Raw genomic sequence first — 23814 nt, forward strand, 5'->3', positions numbered from 1 at the left:
ACATGCTTACCCTGTGTCTTTCATATAAATAAATCTATGTTTTATGTTTTACCCAAACAGCTGTTATGTCACCATGTGTGGATAAGAAATGTTGAGTCATAGTTTCCACCCTTTCTCTGCTCCTAATTATATATTACACAAGTGTTTGTACTTTAATTTGTAATCAATTTCCATTGCTTTTACAATCAGACAGTACTGTTTGATAGATCGCTTATCATCTATTTTAAAGTCTCCTCTGGATGGTGTGGGTGCTTCGTACTTCTAGTTTAATATTCTCCTAGAAGGCCGGGCACTCTTATCGCCTCAACACCAAACCATCTTCACCGCCAGCCTCCTCTCTTTTCTCTTCAAGATGATCACAGCTGACATTTAATCTCTGCGCTCCACAAACAGGGCTGGACTCTGTTAATGACACATGCATATGGATGAGCCTTCACTGACAATCAACAGGGCAAATACAAAAAAGTACAGCTCGTTCTGCTGGCTGCAGGCTCGCACCTCAGACACTCGCACATAACACTGTAGTATACCAGGCAGGTGTGCTCTCTCTGTATTAAACGCAAAAATCTAGCCCTGCGTCCTGTGAGGGTGATCTATGGATGGTCCAACAGTTGTAATCTAAACCAGCGTACATGTAGGAAGCCTGTGCATGTGTGGTCGATGTAGGAAGCCTGCGTGTGTGTGTGTGTGTGTGTGTGTGTGGTGTGTGTGTGTTATAATGGTTATTTATCTGTGTGTTGCAGATCACGTGACTGTGGGTGGCCTAGGTGACAGTTTCTATGAGTACCTGCTGAAGGCCTGGCTGATGTCTGATAGGACTGATGAGGAAGGCAAGAAGATGTACTATGACGCCCTGCAGGTAATTCACACTGCTGACATCCACACGCACGCTAGAGCCTCTCTTCAGTAAAGACAGAGGTAGTCGATTGATCAATTAGTTGATCGACAGAAAGATAATAGGCAACTCTTTTGAGAATCGATTAATCAAAAATGTCAAATATTCTCTGGTTTCAGCGTCTGATTTGTGAGAATTGGTTGCCCTTTTCTGTTTTATGTGATAGCAAAAACATTTTAATTACCAAGTGATTAATCAATTAATTGAGAAAATAGTTGCAGCCCTAGACTTCACATTTTACTACTACAGTAACTATTGTAGGTTTATACCAATTTTGCTGTTAAAACATTAATGATCACTGATTTTGTGTCTTGATTTGGAAGTAAATTTTAGATTTTGTGTCGAGAGAGTCGTCCAAATCTGATTCTTGTAACAACTGATCCATAATTTGTATTTGCAGCTGTAGCATGTGAAGTTTGAACACAAGGATGTGAAACATCAGCAGAATGTACAGCTGAGTCACCTAACTATGCGGAAAAAAAGAATTTAGTCTTATATTGAGTGTTACATGTTTGGCAGTGCTTAATTAAAAAAAGTTTATGCTGCTATAAATGAAGACCAGCTGTTGAAATGATGATCAGTCGAAATATGAAAAGTTTATTATATACTCTCATGCTTTCATTAGATTAGCCACAGTACCTGCTTCTCTGAAATAAGGAGCTCACTATATCAGTGTATATTATATTAACTGTAATTCATTATAAAAGTTCTCCTATTACTTAAGTTATATTTCTTATTTCTTGTGAGATTAATGACTTCATCTCCTCCTCTACATTAAGGATGTCAGCTCTTTGAATGCTGTACATTAGAAAGTCAGTCAGTATTAACGCTTACACCTACAGAGAGTTCAAAAGTTTAGTTTAAAGAGGGAAAGCTTCCACAAACTGTTTTCTGTGTTTAAAAAGCTTTCGTTTAGTGTCGATTGACAGAGAATTTTAGTGGGTTATTCCTCTGACAGCTGCAATTGTACAACTGAAACCGAAGCCATCATTTGTCGCCTATCTGCAGGTCCCTAAAAGCACCATCTGTGACTGGTGTTAAGCACTCTTTCTGTCCCAGCCATTACACCATGTTACAGCACTGATCTCTGTGGGTTGTAATTTACAATCTGCTCCACTTTTACCATTTTTCAAACGGCCCAGAATGAAACGTAACATTGCGTTGTGTTGTATAATATGTGGAAACTTTAACACTACATAAATAATGACTAGACAACTGTGAATGTATAATATGCAGCCAGTGTCCTCTAATTGGAAGCTGAATGGAGAAAATGAGGGTTTGAACTAGCTGTTTACACACAGCTGGTGAGCTGCATGGATTTCCTCCGCAGGGTTTTCTGTCCCTCTGAATCATAAATGTGCGTTTGATAATAGTGGACAGCAAACATGAGGTCAGCTTTAGATACTGAAAAGTGCTCCTGCTGTTGTATTTATCAGTCCCAGCAGAGGGGGGTATTATAGGAATCCAGTCACCCAAATAACCTTGAAGCCTGCGAGTCTTGTTCATGAGATAATAAAAGGAATAATTTAAACCATAAATATAAATATGAATATCTTTTTGATGTAACTGAGATCAGAAATTAAGTTTTTTTTGGACTCGTGTAGATTTTTTCTTTTGCTTAAAGTGGCAATTTTGTTTTGAAGTGTTCTCTATTGTTCATTGTTGGGCCAACATTTTCCAATATTTAATGTTTCCCCTTTAATCCTTAAGAGCCATATAGTGAGTTTGAACAGATGGGAAGATTATAGCACAGACGGAGCTAAACCCACTTTTGTATAAGAAGGCAAAGACAGGGAACAGACAGCCTCCTAAAGTGAGTATATAGACGACACACAAATATGCTGACAGCTTTTCAATGTTTAAACAAGTTGTCAGCGTAAGTTGTGACAAGCGATGGGTCTCTGGAGCTGAAGAAAGCTGATTCTCCCGATTGTTTCTCTGTAACACACTGGGGAGCAAATATATATATTACATGACGACTAAAATACAGAATTAACCATGCAGGGATACTTTACCCATAATCCCTCCCAATCTTCAAGGATTACAGGCGTTCTTGATTTATTTACCAAGAAGAGGCCGGATAAGAAAGAGCAGAAACAGGGTGAAAGGATCAGGACACCCAAATTACATCAAAATTGTTCCTCTTACATTGAATGCCGTCCATCCAGAGTCTCTTTGAAGCAATCATGGCTTGATTTCCCTAATAATGCACGGACTGTGTTGTGAGCTGTGTCACTGAGATCTGGGTTTTCTACTGTCTGTGCACTGTATTTATATGTGCAGAGGGAATCAGTCTTCTCTTTTATGGATGAAACAATTAACATTTTACTCTGTCACAAGCACACATATCCTGTCCACCAGGCACTAAAGCGTTTAATTGTTTGCGGATATAAACAGAAGTTACATAGACAGCAGAAAATTAGAATTATCAAACAACAAGAAAATGTGTAACTTGCTGCTCAGCTTGAAAAAAATACATATTTTTGTTGCTTTGAGCCCCACAAACGAGTTCTGTTAAATGGATACTTTAGTATTTTTCAACCTGGTCCCTATTTTCCCATGTTTTAGTGTCAAAGTGACCGATTTTTTCAGCATCCGCGAAACTGTCTGCAACCTAATCCTTCCGGCCATATGCGTATGTCAGTGTGCAGACACTAAACATGCACATTCTTGCCCCTGAGAGCCTCCGATTGTCATTAAAAGCGTCGACAATATTATGGATTTTTAACAGAGCAGTATAACAAATGTTTCTGGTTACTTTTTCAACAAAAATTTCTTTCTCAGTGGGGATCGTCTCCATAATGTAATCAGACTCTTACAATAACAATCTGAGCCTGTCAGTGTGAAAAACAAGCTCTTTGAGGCTACATTCACACTGCGCGCCTTAATAAAAGACTGATTTATTGCTCAGATCTGATTAGTTTGTTTGGCTGTTCACATTATTATTTTAATTTGGTCCATATCAGATTCCAGTGTGAACAGGTCACGGTCCAGAAGTGACGAATGTGGATTTAGAGCATCTTAAAAGTCAGGAATTCTGACTGTTTACACTGAGGTCACCTTGCGAAAAGACAGGCCTGTATCTGACGTGGACCACATATGAAGTGACCTGAATAAGAAGTGAAAAGATCAGATTTGTGCTGTTCACACTGTCATGAAAAAAATCAGGTCTGGGTCACTTAGTCGGCAGACTGAACACAGCCATAGTTGGATGTACGTTTGACTTACCTCAAAGGATTAACATGGTGCCTGTTTCGCTCAATACTAGACCCATTCAGAAACGTCCACATTAGTCACTCAGACACAAAAACATGGGAAAATAGGGTCAAGGTTTAAAAATATCAAGGTCGTGGCAGATATCGCAAAACTACTGTATGTGGAGCAAGTGGTAGTCTGGTTAAGATGTAAAATAAGTTTATAAGACCAGCTGTCTTTAAAATGGAAAAACTGATCCAGTTGCAGCTCTTTTATATGATGCAAGTTCAAACAAAACAGTGAGATAACTCAAGATGTTGCAATAGAAATAATTCTACATGGAAGAATAAAGTCATATTTAAAATCTGCACTCTCAGATGTACCTGGGAAGAGGATGATTTCAGATTATTGGACCAAAGACGTTTTTTTCTTTCTGTTTGCATCATCACTTCAATCAGACCAATAAACTTTCTTTATTTTTGTCTTCCAGGCAATAGAAACCAACCTGATCAGGAAGTCTAGCGGTGGGTTTACCTACATAGCAGAGTGGAAGGGAGGACTCCTGGAGCATAAGATGGGTCACCTGACCTGTTTCGCAGGGGGCATGATCGCTCTTGGTGCTGATGGGGCGCCCAGCGACAAGACGGGCCACCAGATGGAGCTGGCCGCCGAGATCGCCCGGACCTGTCACGAGTCTTACGCCAGAACCGGTAAACACGCACACAAAGAGGACAAAACAAGTCCTGTTTGGGCTTCAGCTCATTGTTGTCTGAAGTACTTTGTTGACTGAGACTAAAACAAACTTTTAAGAAAAGTTTTAGCCGTATGTAAAAGAGTCTTAGTTTAATAATCAGCTCCAAAGTTACTGAATGAAATAAATACCGGGAACTTATTGCTTATATACGAAAGGTTTAGGTTGTATAATGCTGTCCTTGTACTTGTCCTCCTTTTCAGCAGTAATTAGCATTTATTCAAAGAAAATGGGTCTTATTGTTATCTTCAATCAGAAAGTTTTATTATGAGTCATCATGTTTTAAAGACAGGTCTGCAGAAACATTACCGCTAGCAGCTGAGTAACATATTCTTCTTTTTACCTGAAGTTTGTAGCATTATTCTGCACTGCACCTATATAATTCAATGTGACATTACATAAATATATAGACATATAGAGAGACATATTCTTTAAGGTTATCTTAAAAATGTTTCTCTCCTCTAGCTACGAAGCTGGGTCCGGAGGGCTTTCGTTTCGATGGCGGCGTCGAAGCCATCGCCACCCGCCAGAATGAGAAATACTTCATCCTCCGTCCTGAGGTCATAGAGACCTACATGTACATGTGGAGGTTCACCCACGACCCCAAATACAGGGAGTGGGGCTGGGAGGCTGTTCAGGTAAAACATTTGTTGAACTCAAACTTAAATTGCTGTTTGTCATATTGTATTTAGAGAGAAATTAGCAATTTGGAAAAAAATGTTCTTATTTGTGTTCTTACTGCACATGGAAGGAAACGTCTGGCGGCCCCTGTGGACACAAGTGGTAGTGCATTGTTTAATTGATTTCAAGGAAACTCCGACCAAATCCGCCCCGGAGTGAGGCATTAAGAATAATTGTATAGAAACAGTCTATGCACTAAGGGTCTCGATTGTGTTTGTGGGTCACATAGAGGCAGCTCCTCACAACCAGCTAAACACTCCTCGCAGTACGTTTAAGTACTTAAAGAGCTTTATTGATGTTGCAGTCACTGATGTCTGCCCTTGTTTCTCTCTTCCTGTTGTGCATCTCTATCACCGTCCCCCCCATTCAGGCCTTGGAGCAGTATTGTAAAGTAGAAGGAGGCTACAGCGGCGTCAGAGACGTCTACGCTTCGAGTCCCAGCCACGACGATGTGCAGCAGAGCTTCTACTTGGCCGAGACACTCAAGTAAGACACACAAACGTCTCTATACACACACCCTTCACTTCTGTCCTCTTATGATTGTGCTGTCATCGCACTTTATGGGAGGGACAAGGCCCCTGAATCCCCAAACTGACAAACACACACACACACACACACACACACACACAAAGTTTGATGTTGTCATTCATTCAGAATAAGCTCTAGAGAGTGGCGGAGGTCACTGGCAAGGTTACTTCACTACACTCTGTCTCACACACACACAGGCAGCTTTATGTTTCAGCCTTCTAACTCAAGGTGGATACAACGTTAAGCTGAAAAATGAGATAAAGATTGATAAACAGAATGAGGAATAATGTTTGAGCCTTCAGTCACTCAGACATTCAACATCATGACCGGAGGGGTCGGTGTCTGCAGTAGACGCTGTAGCTCTGTCAGACACATGCCGCCACTTAAGAACAGTTTATTAATCATAATATACTTCATGTTTTGGGTCAAAATTAAGACTTTTGAAGATTAACTCTTAATCAGTGGCTCCCAGCCTGCCGTCAGGATCCCTAGTGCTGTTCCAACGTACTTTTGGGGGGTTGTGAGATGGTTAACAGGATAGCAAATAACTGCTGCAGATACTAGATCATTTCACCTCTTTTATCCTTTAAAAAATAGAAGATAGATGATATTGCTTTATTTTATTTATTGTTTAACTTTAACATTTGTTTTATCAGATAGTTGACATTTGAGATCTGACAGGAAATGAAAGAGCAGTGGGGGACGACGTATAACAAAGGTCTCTGGTTGGACTCAAACTGGGGATGTTGGGGTCACGTGGTTTTCACATGGCGGTTTTCACTTTGCTGGCAACATTTCCCAGTCGTTACTGCCACAGTAAAATTACCTTTTTTCACCTGCAAGACAGGAAAAGACTAAAAATCATTATTGTGCGGGCACAAATGGTCAGAGATCCAGCAGGAGCAGGATTAGAAAGAAGTCCTGCCCGGGGCTCTAACCAAGACCACCAGGTCGCCCTGACATTGCTTCATTTTAAGGGGTTGTGTCATATTTATGCTGCAGGTCTATGAAAGGTGACCTGCTGAATCGTTCAGCATGAGTGGTGTTGCACAGAGGTTTTTTATATTGCAGTGGAGCACCACTGCCATATTCAGGGTGCACATGCACACCACGAGCACAGGGGGGGTGACAGGAAACACATTTGTGTCGACTGTAGAGGACAGTAATTTAAATTACGTGACATAAATATACTTCAATAAAAGAGTTGAAGAAGCTGTAGGCTGATGTTACCAAAAACACTTTAAAGATACTGTTGATAAAACTAAAATAACTAATGCTATCTGGACATATCAGATCACATATTGTAGCTTTAAGCTTGAATAGACTTTAGATTTCTCCAGAGAGACATGTACTCATATGAAAATAATCAGAAAGAAATGTTGTAGAAGTAAAACACAGTGAATGCAGAACAATAACATACCACTCACATCTTTCAGCAAACACATATATTTGATCTATTAATTTGTAAAATGATCACACAGGATACTGTGATACCCTTTTACCACCCACTTCTGCTACGATCTACGTTACATAAATATGACCATGTATTGATAGATTTCAAATTAACCACAATTAATAAAAAAAAATAGTAAATTTAATTAATGCAGACAATCCCAAAGTGTTGGTGTTAAAGGGTTAATATACTCAGAGGTTGCTCTACAAGAAGAATAGAAAGAAAAAGAGAGAAAGTGTGAAAAACACCACTGGCAGCTTCTTTCTCTGAATAGTCGCTTGATAGTTTTACTTAACTGCCCTCGTGTGCCTGTCTGAGTTTGTATGTGTTAATGTATGTGTGAGGGTGTGAGTGCGTAGCCACAAATGGCTCTTTAAACGTGTCGTCAGCCACACAGTGTGATGTGTGGTGGCTAATAGGGGCTTCTCCTCTCTGATGGCACTCCAACTGTGGACTGAGGACGGTCTGTTTAAATCATGACGAGTGATCCCAGCTACAGTTTAACGAGCGTGTGTGTCTGTGTGTGTGTGTGTGTGTGTGTGTGTGTGTGTGTGTGTGTGTGTGTGTGTGTGTGTGTGTGTGCACTCTCTATGTGTGTGTCTGCCCATGCTACTTCATCCGTATTTCTCATATGTAGATCGTATTGGAGCAGCCAGCCCTGGCAGACTGACAGCTGCACAAGTTGTCTGTCGTCTATTTCAGGTTCTGTCTGTTATTTACTGAAAGTTATTCCGTTTATTATAAAATGGGAAGACTCAGAAAATCTTTATTTTAATACCGTCAAGTGGCTGAATCTTTTACTTAAAAAAGTGCTCTGAAAATGCTATTTTGTAGTTTAAATATTCACATATTTTAACTTTAAAATGTTAGGGCTGCATTTTAAGGTTGTTCTTATTATGGATTAATCTGTCAGTTATTTTCTAGACTAATAACTAAACAGTCTGTCAGAAAGTACTGAAATACGTCTGTCTCAGTTTACCAGAGCAGAAGGTGACATCTTGAGACATGTTGTCTCCAACCAAAAGTCCAGAACTCAAAAATATTCAGTTTATTATTAAAGAAAACTAAGAAAAACGGAAAGTTTTGATGTTTGCAACCAGAAAATAATCTGTAACCAGTGAATTCTTAATTTAAATGTTGCATTTTTTCCCTAAAAAACAATGAATCAATGATCAGAATAAATGCAGATGCTGCTGATTAATATTACCAGGATATTCTCTATTATGATTGTTGGTATAAAAGGAGTATGACGAGGAGCTCTTATTGGTTTTTGTGTTTGGATAATAACAGCTGGTTGGGAACTCTAATTGGTCAACTAACCTTCGCCACCCTCTTGTTACCACATCTGACCTTTTCTTACACTTGTGCTCCAAACGTCAAAGGTTGAGTTTAATTACACGTTAATATAAATGTTTCTCATTAAACGAGTCCTTCTTCTAGTTCTTGTTTTTAATCCATAAAACCAGTTCAGCAGAGTCTCGGTGCTCCAGATTTACCGTCCTCTCTGTTTCCTTTACTTCCCATCGAAATCTTTATGACCTCCCCCCCTCATCTCTCTCCTTCCACTTCTTCTTTTTCTGTCGGTTATTTTATTTTTTTTCCCCCACGCCAGACAGCTGTTGACAGGAAGTCAAGGTTAGCCTAACAGAGCCTGATGGGGGCGAGGTGCCATCCAATCCGCCTTTTTTATAGGCAGTAAATTTTAACAAGCGTCACCTCTACTCCTGATTACACCACACACACACACACACACACACTCAAAGTAAGATGTCTGGATTCTCTTTGCAGGTCCAACAGCTTGTGAAAATACCAATAAAAGTGTTTTTTTTTTCCTGTTGATCAGTGTCGTAAAACCCTATTCATCCAACATGAAACAGTCCAAACACGATATGAATGCCTTCGTAGGCGCGCCATAATGTTTCCAGGAGTAGCAGTACGAAAAGAAAATGTCTCATTAGCTCCCGACGGGCAACTAGAAGAAAAATATGAGTGCAATTGACCACCAGCCTGGACAGCAGCACAATAATTACCTCATCAGTCAAGCCACATCATATCCATGATATCAGAGATGGACCTCACTGGACACTGAAAATATCAATCCCATTTAGCAGCGAACCCATAACTCTAATCCTCCTAATGTTACTCGGGGATCTTGGCATCGTGCGGAGCCACTTCCAGTACTTCTCTTCCCACGGCTGCCAAGGACACGGCCATACTTCACACTGCTGCCTGCCTTCAATCACTCACTGCTTTCTAGTGGTTCGCTGGCAGGCGGAGGAGGACTTGAGGGGGGGGTTCTTGTTGTGGAGGTTGAGGGCTTCGTGGATAACCAGCTCCTCTGCTGAGTCATTAGTTTTAGTCAGCTGACACATTTTTGGGTTTTTTAACTGTCTATTCTTCGGTGGGATTTTCTTTCACAGAAATTCTTCTTAAAGAACTCATTTGCTTTCTTTTTATTGATCTCTGGGGGTTTTTTTTGCACTTCATGATGAATTCTGAGGTGGTGGACCAGCAACTCGCTTTATTTACTTTTTCTTTCACACCACTCCTTTGTTTTATAATGTTATTGAAGTTGTTTCATAAGATCTGATGACATTGAACCGCAGAATTTCATCACTTCTGGTTTCATAAAGTGGTCGGAGGCGATCCGCACCCATTCTTCCCTCTCAGTTCCACATCTGGTTCTTTTTTTATTTTATTTCTTTACAGGACTGCTGTTAATTATTGCAAAAGCTGAACACAACTCAAAATAATATCTAAGACACTCAACAGGAAACAGTGCAGATCCCAAAACGAGTCATCTTCATAAAGAAATGGAGACGGGAGCTGAAACGTGTGAAAGGTTTCATTGAACCAATAAACTGTCGACTTATAGCTTTAGTCCACTCACAGTGTTCATTTTAATTTCATTTTTCTTGCTAATATTTTGTTATTTTCCTTGTTGTCTTTGTTTTTTCCCCTTTTGTTGATGTGTTTTTACTTCCCTAAAGGTCTTTTGTGGTAATGGGGCCATGTTTTGATGGTTCAAGTGCAACAACCAGCGGTGGAAAAACACATACTGAGGGTTTGGGGTTGAATAAATACTCTGAGCCAGATTCACTGAAGGTCTCACAGCTCTGAAACAGAAGAGTGTGAAAACAATGACTCAACAAATGGAGAAATGGATATTCCAGGAAATAATATTAGATATTTGGGGGGAATTTTTAATGCAGATTTGAATTAAACTGGTTGGAAAGTGTTTTATTAAAGTTAGGATTTTATTTATTTTCATGTTTAAAGGGGAATGCCACCATTTTTTACACATGAATGTCTGTTTATATGTCTTTGGAGGTACTGTTATAATTACTGTTGCAAAATCTGATGAATTGCCTCAAGTGATGTTACTTAAAATGTATAAATAATATAAAAACAGAGTGGAAATGAGTTTACTAGACCGCTGAGACAATCAGCTCGAGGCAACATTATTTGCTACTAGCATAACACACTCGGCTCAATGCCTGATCTGTCTGTGGTGGCGTTGCATTGTGGGTAATGTAGGCGGCGGGTTTTGACAAGGAAGAAGAATGTGTGCGATGAAAAAGACTGTAACTCTGGTTCTGCTGCATCAGTGTCCACCGTGAGTCCGACAGTGTCTGTAGGAGGAACAACCTCTTCAGCATTATTCCATAATCTCCTCCAAGGTACTCAGTTTGCCCTTGTTTCAGAATCCTCAAATCCCCTCGCAGTGGGACTTTGAAATTAGAAGTTAAACTGAGGATTGATGTCTGTTTCTGGCACAAACAGAATCCAACAACTGTCTTCGCACTGCCTTTTTTTAAGTCACTGTATGCAGTGCATGCTGGGTCGGGAACAGGCAGACAGGCACAGTTTAACGTAAGGTCATGAAAGTACCAAACTGTCGGAGGGCTACTCGTGCTGCATGTTGTGCCAACATGAAAACAGAGCCCTTGATCACAATATCTGAGCCTCTGTATTTATTTTTAAAAGCTAGCTGATGCTCTTCCTTCTCCAGGGTGCGTTCAATAAACTCTTCTCCCCCCTGTGTCTCCTTCAGGTATCTCTACCTGCTGTTCTCTGACGACGACCACCTACCGCTCGACCACTGGGTCTTTAACACCGAGGCTCACCCTCTGCCCGTCATCAAGAAGGACAAAACAGACAGACCCAACGAAGTGGAGTAGCGGGACCCACCCGCGCTGACACCTAAAAAAACAAGTGCGAGAACCTCTGATCCTGTATACCTGAGCCTCCAGCTGTCCATTCGGAGTCACCAGTGGTTACAGATGCCTCTTGATCGGATTTCACTTTTCATTTCTAACGGGATCAAAATAGAATTCAAGCTCGCCGGCGCTGAATTCTCGCTGTAGAATCCAGTTTTGTGTTCGTTTGTTTGTTTTTTGCTTTAGTTTCATTCAGCTCTGACCTGAACCAACGTTTTTACTGCCGGATAACGGAACGACGCCAAAGAATGTAGTGACATCGTCAGAGAGGCGATGAAATAATCTCTGAAGATGTCATTACGTTGGGCAGGTTTTCATTCAGAGGGACGGTCTGACCAGTTCTCACATTAATCGTCAGTGATTTTGTTGTTAGTAGCTACAGCTGCGCTCTGCTGTTTTGTTGTTCGTGAAGGAGAAACACTGACAGACCTGGTCCGTCGTCTCTCTGGTGTTTATGATGTTTTTTGGGATCGGAGCTCTGGGCGCCAAACTCCAGGAGAAAAAAAATAGAAAACTGTCGTCTGAGGATTACAAGGCTGACTTAGTGAGCTTAAAAGACGCTCCGTTCACTTCACACGCGTCGTCGTTTCCTTCTGCTGTACCGCTTCAGTATCTGAATAGAAACCGGTTTCCGTGCGCCAACGCTGGTGCCGCCACCGCCAACCGCCAACCGAACTTCTGCATCGTCTTCAGAGAAACATTTGCTTTTATAAAAACACCTGGTTGTCTCTGTGGGAGTAAAGGAAAAGACGCAGCACAACCCGAGCCTCTTTTTATAACCCCACAGTACTTTTAGACCTCTGCTCTGCCCCCCCCTCCTCAGTTCCCCGAACCCCCGACAGCTTCCTCCTCCCTCTTGAGTTTTGGTGTGACACAGGACGAGCAGCCACACCAGCTCTCTACCTGCCAGTGATTTCACTTTCTCCCCACGACGTTTACACATAAGCTGCCCCTCTTCTTCTCCTTCTGCTGCTCATCCTCACTTCGTTGCATCTTGTTCTGGCTTGTTGGATTCTGGGTTTATTTCTCTTTCTCACATTTACACCGACATTTCTGGGGTTTGACCGATACAGGTGTTTGGGGTTTGCAGTTTTCCCCCTCAGGATCTTATTTGGCGCTAGCTCAATCTCAACGATTACAGGGTTTTGAAATCAAATGAAATCGTTGTTTGACTAAAAAACAAAAAGAAACTCACCTCGAGGTCCACGTTTGTTGAGCTGTCAACCACATTTCACGGTCTTCCTCAGAGTGTTCTATGCTGTAACGCAGCACGGAGATGCGTTGGGCTGTGAGATGGAGTTAATAATCTGTAGAAAGCAAGTAAGTGGACCTTGAGTTAGCTTTTTTAGTTATTGACGTATGTTTGGAGAATCAGGAATTAACTTTGACACTCAACGTTGTCGTATAAAGATCTTCAACATCTTATTTCCTTCCTCCTCCTACAAATCTTAACATCCTTCAATTTGAACATTAGTATGTATAGAAACAGAAATCTTAGACCCTTGTAGATCCACTGAAGAGGACACTGATTGATCATATTCATCAGCAAACCCTATCTGTCTGTCTGTATCTGTCCAACCCTCCGTCCTGCAGGTCCAGCGTAGTGCCGGCTGTAGGATCTTCTCTCCTCTATGAGGAGACGCGGACACTCGACTTCGCTGTAATATTTCACCTACACACACACACACACACACACACACACACACTCTCTCTCACACACTCACAGAAGAAGCCATACTGATTATATACAGCTTTACCATTCTGTCTGTGGTTCCCGTCATCCTCCACACTTCGGGTGAGGGGCGTGTGACTGTACTGACACAAACTGTGTTGCTGTTATTGTGCGTTTTCTGTTCAGCTCATTCAGTTGGCTTTCTCCTGATGCCACACAGAACTGTAGCCAGATAAAATCCAGTTTAGTCTTCGACCTAGTGCCTTCACTGTGGAGGAGTCGGAGGGAAAAGCAGCTCACACAAACACAGAAGAGTCGAGTTTTAAATAGTCTCAGAGCTTTAAGTGTAGTTCCCATGCCTCTGATGAGGATTATACCAAAAGTAGACACTGATTAAAGGATAATTCCTGCTATTTAACTGTATATCCAATGTTTGTTATTAGTAGGAGATCAGACATTGTCCATCTGATAATCACATAAAGAAAGTCTTGTACTGTTCTTTCTCCTGGTGAACGTCTGTCAGGAACCAGTTATGTCCTCGACTACACTGACATCTAGTGGTGAGATCTTCCAATTACAGTGATTACATGAGACCTGGGCTAAATGCCCTGAGTCTGAACAGTCAAGAACATCATGTAATAATAACTTATATATATATATACATCTGATTGTCACCAGTGATTCTAGATGGAAAACTTATTACAACAAAATGTCGACATGTTGGGAAAAAACTGTTTTATTTAAACGTCCCGTGATTACAAGGTAATGAAAGAAGATTAAATTGAAGTATAAAAATGAATTAAAGCTGCAAGCAGCGATGATTGTGACTCTGCAGCATTATGTGGAGACCCCGCCCTGAGAAATATACCCAAACTGACTCATTAGCTGGTATCTTCCCACATTTTATGTCCCCATACATGATTCTGATCACAGGAGGTTACACTTCCAGCTGCAGTCGGTAACTTTTATCAAATATTAACTGAAACTGTCACTATATCCTGATAGTGGGAGATAATCTGTGGATCCTCTGTGGCGTTTGAAAGAATCCACCAATCAGAGATGAGAAAGATAGTTGATTGTTGAGTCTCTTTCCTTTGTTTTTCCACAGATTATCTCTTATTTTTATAAAAAGTTACCTGCTGCAGCTTTAAGGCCCTCTCGCAACAAGAAGAGCTCAAATTGATAGAAATGAATGAGAAAATAGCAGAGAGCATGTTCAAAAACTTCAGTGTTTGTGCTGCAAACTGTGTTTTTTTTTTTTTTTTTTTAATTGAATCCCAGATAATGACCACCATATCAGTCGACCTCCACGTTGAAACTGAATATCGTGCTGAGTTTCTGAGCTGTGAGAAATCCCTTCACGTTCTTTATATCACTGTACAGACGACAGTGTCCTCGTGTGTAATCCGTGTTTTTGTTTAGTGGGTGTAGAGGCATTTATTATCCATGTGAAGTTGTATAGTAATGGTTGATTTTGCCGATTGTATTAATTTATTCTGTAGTAGTGAACATAGGACTCGGAAGAGTTTGGGAGCTGACCCCCAGGTGGCGCTGTGGCTTTACAGAGTTCAAGACTGGACCCTGAATGTGGAGCTTCACATCTCTTTTTGTTGGGTAATTGTAATTTATTGACCAAAGCAGACATTGAACTGATGTCGGGGAAGAGTTTAAAGGTCGCATTGTGTTTTTAAACCTCATTAATGAGCTGCTGAGCTGCCACAGTGGGTAATATCACCAGTACATTATCTGTGTTTAAAGAAGCTACACATGGTACCTTTTTTAATGACGTTTGGGAAATGTGGTTTAATTGAAGAAAGACGTCAAAGGAAGCACCTGGGAGTCAATCCAACAACCTTACTGGAGGATAGGAACTGTATGAATGTACCATCCAATGTGAAGTGAAGAATATTTTTATGTGATTTTTTTTTTTTGTGTCTTCTTGTGTTCACTTCTGTGCTTTTGTTGCTTTTGTTGTTTTTCTTTTATCCTGGAAAGCACAAAAAGTTTAAAGCAACGTGTGCGGTTCACGAGCCCGCTGGTGGCGACGTGGCGTTGACGTAGGAAATCATCCAAATCTGCCACACGAGCTGTACACACACACACACACACGTTGGTTTTCATTTATAGTTGTGAGGATCTGACACATAAACACAGACATTTAGGAACGTTCAGGATAAACCAGATGTTGTTTGTGTTCAGTACAGTGTTAAAACACTGGCGCTGCTTCATAAAGGTTGTTTAAACTTGTGTTTCTGTGATGGAAGTGAGAAACAATGCTATAACGTAGCTCAGTGTTCATTATAAAGACACTTTAATATCAGAATGTTTTGCCCTATTATTGAGCTGATGATCAATGAAAATGAAATAAGATCATTTGATACGACACACTGCAGCAGTTGAGTGTATTTTAGTTGCTCGCTAACACAGAACGGAGCGGAAAATGAGAAAGTTTGAAGGCTCCATACAGAACTTCATTTAAAAAAATACCAATTTTAGGCTGCATTAAGGTCTTGATGCTGCGTGGATTTGAAGTTCAACCATTAGTTGTATTCTTATGAAGATTTCTGTAATGGTGGGGGTTGGGTGTGTGTGTTTTTTTTTTTGCTACAGTGAGTATGATGGTGTCAGTCTTAATGGTGAATTTAATGAACATGGTTTCCTGGTAGTTCCCCTCCCCCCATGTTAAGATTTATTAGTGCGATTCAACAGTCTGACATTTGGTTTTTATTGTACTTTGGGGATTTTAAATATGTTAAAGTAACCGTGTGTAGACTTTTTGGCATTTTGGAACCGTGGAGGCTTTTGACTTGTAACTTAGGCTTAAAGGGCTGATCCACTGCATCCCCCCCCAAATAGGAAGGACACAAAACTCAGCCCTGCCCTTCTGGATTCAACGTCAAAGTTTTAAACATGTTTTTTTTTTTACTTTCTCATGTGGCACCGATCTGGTGGTTTCAGTACCTGAATAGGACGGAGAGGCAGAATGTGTTTACGTGTGAGCCGTCAGTGTGAGCGCTGCATTAGCTTCACATATCGGGACATCAGGCATCTGCTCGTCTCCATACGCAGACGTTTCGTTATTTTAATTTTACTGTGTTTTTTTTGGGTGATTTTCTGAATATTGTGTTGACGATCTGTTGCGTTCCAATGCCTTTCTATTGGTGAATATTTTAAAGGGGAATGCCGGCCTTTTTAGGAATTCAACATGAAAGTCAGTCCCTGTGATTAAATGCACCGCTTCCCCTTAAAAGGAACTCCTAATTTATATCACCCAGACATCGTTAGTTTTCTTCACCAGGGGTCACTAAATCACTAAATATGGCTGACCTGTCTCGGGACTCAAATAATCTGAATTTTTAAAACTGTTGGCATTGTCCTTTATTGGTTTAAATGCGTGAAACCAACCTCAGAAATGTATCTGTACAAAAATATTGCTGATAATCATTCCATTGCACATAGTTTACTTTGCGTTTATATGCAATATTTTAATTTTTGTGGGGAAATCTGTTGTGTTAATATTATTGAAAAAATGTAAATATTCCATTCCGGCAAATGAGCCGTTCTACATTTATATAAAAATCTTCTGAGTTTATGGATTAAAATGATATTAATAAGCAGCAGACTTTTTAATAAACTATATTTGTTACACTTCTATTGTGAATAAAAAAAACTCTTTTAATAAGTGGTGGTTTTGTGTTGTGTTTTTTTAAACTTATTTACATATTTATACTTTAACATTTTGGATTTTTAGACTAGTTTAGCTTTAAAAACCTCAGTTTTACATGAGGATTGGTGCAAACATTTTGCAATTAAGACATAAATTTACTATTGGATTGATCCAAATATTAGATTTTTAAATGAACTTTATGGTATTAATTCAATCTGTGCTGACTGATTGAATCATTCCTGCATATTTTTAAGTTTTTGCTCAAAACATCTGAAGGTTTTTCCCCATTAAACAGCCTTCATGCACAGAAACAACAGCAGATATTTAGAATAGACGTAGACTAAGTGTGAGTTACAGTCTGTACTCACAGTGACTGCTCTTCACCAAAGGAGGAGAAAAAAACAAGACGGGTGCAACACTTTCCTCTTTCAGGACTTTGTGTTTAAATGACCTGAGAAAACAAATTACAACATGACTGAAATTACAAAATACAAAACTCACAGCATCAAACTGCGGCACACACAAACTTTAAAGTTCAACATGTCCGGAAGATCTTCCGATATAAACATACTCATACTGACTTTATATCGACTTTTATCAGTTCATCAAGTTTTTGTTCATTAATGATCTGTTTGGGTCAGAAAGGTCAGAGCCAGGTCCATAAAATCACTGATCACTATTAGCTGTGTTCAGTTATTAAATGTGTCTCTTTCACTGCCTTTATTTGATCGATCCGCTGTAGAGAAACAGGAAACTGGTGAAAGAGAGACGGGGAAGACGGCAGCAAAGGGCTGCAGGTTGGAATCAAACCCGGGCCGCTGCAGGTTGGAATCAGCATTTGTTTATATGGAAAACAAAAAATGTAAATAAATGGGTGCAAATCTCTGGAAGAAAGCTACTAAGTTAAGATTTGAGTTCAGAAGACTGTCCTCTCTTATGTGTCCTAATACCTCGAACGCATTCTGACTCAGTTTCACCACCAGAGAATCACAGAGGTTGCCTTCAGAAACTGTTTCCATGCTGCTAAACACCAGGCAGCCATTTTAAAAAAGAAACATTAATAACAAAGTAGTTGTCCACAGTTTTGACCGGTTTGTATGAAAAGCTTATTCATCTTCCCGTTATATTGTGAGTGATAAAAAGGAAATGTACAGGAACTATAATAAAGATAGTCATCGCAGACAACCGAGGCCACTCCGTTTCCTGACACAACTCATTTATTTCTCAGACTAATTCTGGGCGTCTGATCTCTCCTCTGAAAGATTGAGAACATTTGTCTTATCTGGCTGAGCCACAGCTGTGGGACACGAGCAGGAGAGCAGAAATAAGAAAAGATAATTTACTCCAATTGCTCATCCTCAGCTGTGTCCCGCACAGATAAAAACTACGTTGCCCGTCTGTGGACTTCAGCCCTTATTGCTTTCAGGCGACTGTGACCAATCAGGTCTAATATTCTCCTGATACGAGAGTTTTTGTGAGCTTTCTTTTATATTCAGGCTCTTCCATTTCTACGGGACGGATGCTACAGACAGTGAACTGATGGTTGAGACATTCCACTGGACGTATTTGGAGGCGTTACAGTGTGAACTCGACACATGAAATCACTGCAAATAGAGAATGTGCAGGTTATTGTAAAATCACCTGTTGGTGTAATTACAATACAATGTTTAAATTAAGACTTACGTTTAATTATACAGAATAAAACTAAATAAAAGTGAATAAAAGTTTGTAAACAGAAAAAAAAACAAATGTGAAATGACATTTAACATGACATTAAAATGAGAATTTGTCATTTGAACGCAACATATTTAAATTAAATTGACTGCAGAACTCAATTTGCTGAAGCTGCTTTTTTAGGAGATTTAATTTTAATAGCAGGCTTCTGATCATCACTTCATTCAGTAACAACACAGCAAGATAAACCCATCCAGGATTAATCAGAGAACCAACAGCAGGTTAGTCTCAGTTAGTTCAGACACATTTGAAGAGTTTAAAAGGTTTTAAAAATCCAGTTTTATAGTCTTTGGGTCTAACTCAACACATTTATCCCCAAACTCTCGGCATGATGGGAGGTTGACGGTGATGACACCAGTGTTGATTCAGCCCCCTTTCAGTTATTCTTCTTTAAAAAAAAGCTCCCTGCACTCCCAGATACTGTTGTAATCTCTAAATACACACATTATAGTACGGTGAACACAGTGGACAGTGTGTGTGTGTGTGTGTGTGTGTGTGTGTGTGTGTGTGTGTGTGTGTGTGTGTGTGTGTGTGTGTGTGTGTGTGTGTGTGTGTGTGTGTGTGTGTGTGTGTGTGTGTGTGTGTGTGTGTGTGTGTTGACAGTGAGATGCAGAAACCAACCTGTTCTAACTCTGCTCAAAGGCTTTTATTAATGTAACTTGTACAATTCTCTATATGTAAAGTAATAAATGTAAGTATGTAAGTAACATGTGCTGAAAAACAAGAATATCTGATTTAACATTAAATACTGTGAGAGATATAGTCATATAATCTTATATCGAGGGGATCAGACTGTCAGATTGTTGAGTTCGAGGACACGTTGTCCTCCTGAGTGCCACCAGGGGGCAGCAGAGGACCACAATGTCTGAGGCTGACCACCTTTAACTTTAATCTTCATCCTCATTGTATATGTTATATTTCTAATCCTGTAGAGTTTCCCTCCATCAGCCTCAGCCCAACTCTAAAAGGATATTTTATATTTCTGCTCCTTTTATAACTCTTGTCCCCCCGACCCCCCCGACCCCCTCTCACACCACTTAATCCTGATGTCTGAACACCCAGAGATCTCTGGGCAGCTTAGCATCCCCATTACTAACAGCCTGTAAGAGAGGTAACCCCTGCGGTACCGGAGAGCGGGAGAGATGTTTCTAGATTTAATTGCTGGAGGATTTACAGGCACAGAGGTTCATGTTGTTATAAGAAAGACTAAGCTTTCAATTTTAATCACAATGTGAAAGATATGTTTGACAATGTTTGTGGTTTCAGCAGCTTAACAGCTAAAATAACCTTATAACTGCAACAGGTTCAATTGTTTTGATTTGTTTTTTATTTATAATATTTACTGTTTATTTAATAGATCAAACTGTGAAATTCAAGTTTATTACTGTTAATAAATTAACAGTTAACGGTGAAAAAAGTATTTGTTCTGTAATTTTACATGGATTTGTTTGTTAATTGATAGATATCTTAATTAATAATTAATAATGAATAATTATGGATTTTTTTTATTGTACCGGTAAACTGTCAATACAGTGAAAACAACAATAATTATTAGAGTGCTATAACTTTTAAAATTTAGATTAAAATCTTTAAAATGAAATAACAGCACTCTTTAGTCTGATTATTTGTATTACAGCAGTGTTCATCTGTATTTATACAGAATAATTTAATTGTTTTTACATGTGTAAAAATCTTTTTTAATTTAAAAAAATGACTTTGATGATTTTATGTCAAATTGAAGCTAAAAGAAAATAATGTGTTTTTATGAGTGTGTTCTTTAGGTTTGCACTACATCTCAGTAGATATTGTACTTTTTACTCGATTACATTTGTCTGACAGCTTTCTGATTACAATTTTCTTTCTTTTTTTCTGTCCAGTTTAAACCATGTATCTTCAAATTTGGTGATTTTGAATGTTTGTGATGAACTGAAGGATGAAATGTTTTTTATGGGTTGAGAAACGATAAATAAAACAATTTAAAAACCCTCTTGGATTCGCTGGAGAATCACAAAGCTGAAAACAGCAGTTTGGTTCAGCGTTGGACCCGAATGGAAGACACAGAATCGTCGGTTTGGTGAAGTTAGGAAGATTTATTCCAAAAAACTAGCTGCAACAATGAGGACGAAGATGAAGATGAGCAGGTCGACGAGCAAGACTGGATGGCTATTCATTTCCTCGCACATCCTCGCCTCCTCTCCTCACATCTTAGTCCCTCCAACCGGAGGAAGCGAGCAGAGACACAGAGGAGGAACACAAGGTACAGCCATGGCCGTGAGCTGGTTAGAGATACGAGGTTCTCAGGGGACAGTAACACTGAAGACATATGATACATTGCTGTAGATTAAACCACCTGACAGTGTATAAAGCAGTTAAAATGAGCTCAACCTTAAAAATCTACTGCAGTAAAAACGCAGCACACACATTAATGCAGCAGTGATATTAATCCAAATACTTCATATATAATATTAAACACTGACACTTACAGTGGAGTATTTAGTGGTACAAAAGGTACAAAGAGTTGTTAACTGGTTATGAAACAGTCTGAATTTAACACTGATGCCTTTACATGATGCACATAAACAAAGGAGACCGTCAGTGAAAGGATTAATGGCTGCCATTGGGTTTGATTCCCCTTGAAATCAATGAGATGCTGCAGTGGACGCAGTACCCCTTTTGTCCACAGGGGCCGCCAGAATCAACACAGAATAAAAGTCCCTTTGTTGCTGCTTTAAGTAAAAGATCTGAGTCCTTCTTCCACTGCTGAAAATGAAATTTAAAAACAGATAAATGAATAAATAGGCTGTTAAATGGTTATTAGAGCATTATTAAAGGTTGTGAAGACAGTGCTATAGTGCTCTGGGTGTTATGTTGGTGCATTGTCCTCTTTTTTTTCTGTAGTGCCCTAAAAACATTCCCACACAATATGATGCTCCTCAGTGAGACTCCACACTGAAAATTATGATTTATGAAGGTCCAAAATCTTCATTTACTGCTCATTAATGAGCAAACTACTCAGTGTCTAATTATAGAATCAGACTCAGCTCTGGTTTGAATGTTTCAGCACCATGGAGAGAGACAGCCGGGTTGCCTGTGAGAGCTTCAGTGAGATGATGTGAATGAGTTAACCTTAAGTATCACAATATTAAAACCACGTAACTTGATTACTTCTACAGTTACTCTTGGATTACCTCGACACATCAATGCTCAAGTTAATGCAGATTAAGTAAAATGAGGAGTTTTCAACTAAATAAGAATGTAACCTTAGAAAAGAAAATGGAAACTAAAAAAGTATTTTTAAAGAAAAGTAAAGTAAATTCAGGCCGTCGCCTATAAACCGTTTTCACAGCAGGCAGCAGAGCGTTCACTCTTCCTGTTTTCTCACCATTATAATGAACTGTATGTGAGATTACTTGGTTTCACTCGAGACCAGAGCGGTGCTGTGCGTCGTATCTTTCTTTTAAAATGTGTTTTCAAGTTGTAAACCTGCTAAAAATCCCCATTTTTAACTAAATGTAACTGTAATCTGATACTTTTTTATGTCGCTGTAATGGATTACACTCTCCTTTTTTTCTTTGTATCCCGATTACACCACTGTTATGTAATGCCTGAGCCGTGAACTGGGTCATTATGGACCTCAGTTCCCACTGCGACATCCCTGCTGCAGGTCTGCACGACCTCACTTGTTGTCATGGATACGGGGAAAACAAATATCTGGACCCTGTAGTCGAGCTCACTGAGAGCGTCTGAGCTTATTCTCAGCCCAGGATCCCAACAACCGTGGAGCAGAAGGAAAGATAACCTCGTATGAAAGCCCTCCTGGTGTGTGTGTGCGTGGACAACCAGCTCCGTATTAATCACCCTGATAATGAATTAAATATGTAATTACATAAGAAAGCACATGGGCCAGTACTGTTTGTATAAAAGTCTCAACCAACTGTTGCTAAAGACTAAAATAAAACAGCACTCTGGGCCTGTTTGTTATTTGCCCATTCGGTGGTTTTGTATGATATAAATCTCAACATGACAAGTTGATTCAGTGTCTCAGATTTGTTTAATTGATGGCATAATGTTTGTGGGGAAACATGTCATTAATCCAGACATCAGTGTCAATAGCTGTTAATGTGACAACGCTATGAGTCAGCTCAACACTAGAGTAGCCTTAAGGGGTGGGGAGTGGGGGGGAGGGGGGGCTCGCTCGCCGTCTAATGATCCAAAGAGATGATGTACGACCTGTCATCTGTAGAGGCTGCCAGGTGACACACAGCGGTGATTATATGTGCATAAACAAAGCAGAGCGGATCTAAAATGGAGCGTGATTCAGCACAAGACTTGGTGATAAGCAGGGGAGGCGCATTCTGCGCAGGTCCCCAATCCCTCCACAGAGCGAGGATAAACACAGAGTATTGATACATGGCCACTTCATCAGGCACATCTGAGCACCTATATCTCATCAGTCAATCAGGTGGCAGCAGACAGATTCAGATCAGACGTTAGACAGAGGAAGAATCATTCGACCGTGGGATGATCGTTGGTGCCAGTCGAAACACAAACTTGCTGATCTCCTGGGAGTCTTCAGAGTTTTTCAGAGGATGGTGTGAAACACAGAAAACATCCAGTGAGCAGAAGTTGTGTGGCCAGAAACACCTTGTTAACGAGAGAGGCCAGACACTGATTCCAGCTGACAGGAAGGCGACAGGAACTCAAACAACCAGCATTATAGGTGGGCGTCCAGCAGAGGACCACAGCAGGCTCCACTCCTGTCAGCCAACAACAGGACACTGAGGCTACAGGATCAACCAGAACCAGGCGGAAAGACGTCACCTGGTCTGACGACTGCGTGTCAACAGTTCAGGCTGGTGGTGGGTGTGATGTTAGCACACGTTAGCCTCCTTAATACAAACTGAGCGTCGTTTTAATAGCCACAGTCGACCCATCTGCTGCTTCCAGCATAATGTGCAATGTCACAAAGCACTCGTCAACTCAAGCTGCTTCCACCAACATGACAATGTGCTCCACAG

The 23814-nt window shown here is 40.1% G+C and overlaps 1 protein-coding gene across 1 annotated transcript in view; it reads left to right on the top strand.

Annotated features, from left to right (window-relative positions):
• The window catches only part of man1a1 (mannosidase, alpha, class 1A, member 1), a 129673-nt gene extending 112596 nt beyond the window's left edge, over nt 1-17077 (top strand). The window contains exons 8-12 of the mRNA XM_051409770.1: nt 744-859; nt 4581-4800; nt 5307-5479; nt 5893-6008; nt 11558-17077. Of these exons, the coding sequence (XP_051265730.1) occupies nt 744-859; nt 4581-4800; nt 5307-5479; nt 5893-6008; nt 11558-11684 (752 nt within the window). The 3' untranslated portion in view covers nt 11685-17077. The remainder of the gene's footprint in view (nt 1-743; nt 860-4580; nt 4801-5306; nt 5480-5892; nt 6009-11557) is intronic.
• Nucleotides 17078-23814: the final 6737 nt, after the last annotated feature.

This window comes from Dicentrarchus labrax, unplaced genomic scaffold (genome assembly GCF_905237075.1).
Source record: "Dicentrarchus labrax unplaced genomic scaffold, dlabrax2021, whole genome shotgun sequence".
NCBI lineage: Eukaryota > Metazoa > Chordata > Actinopteri > Moronidae > Dicentrarchus > Dicentrarchus labrax.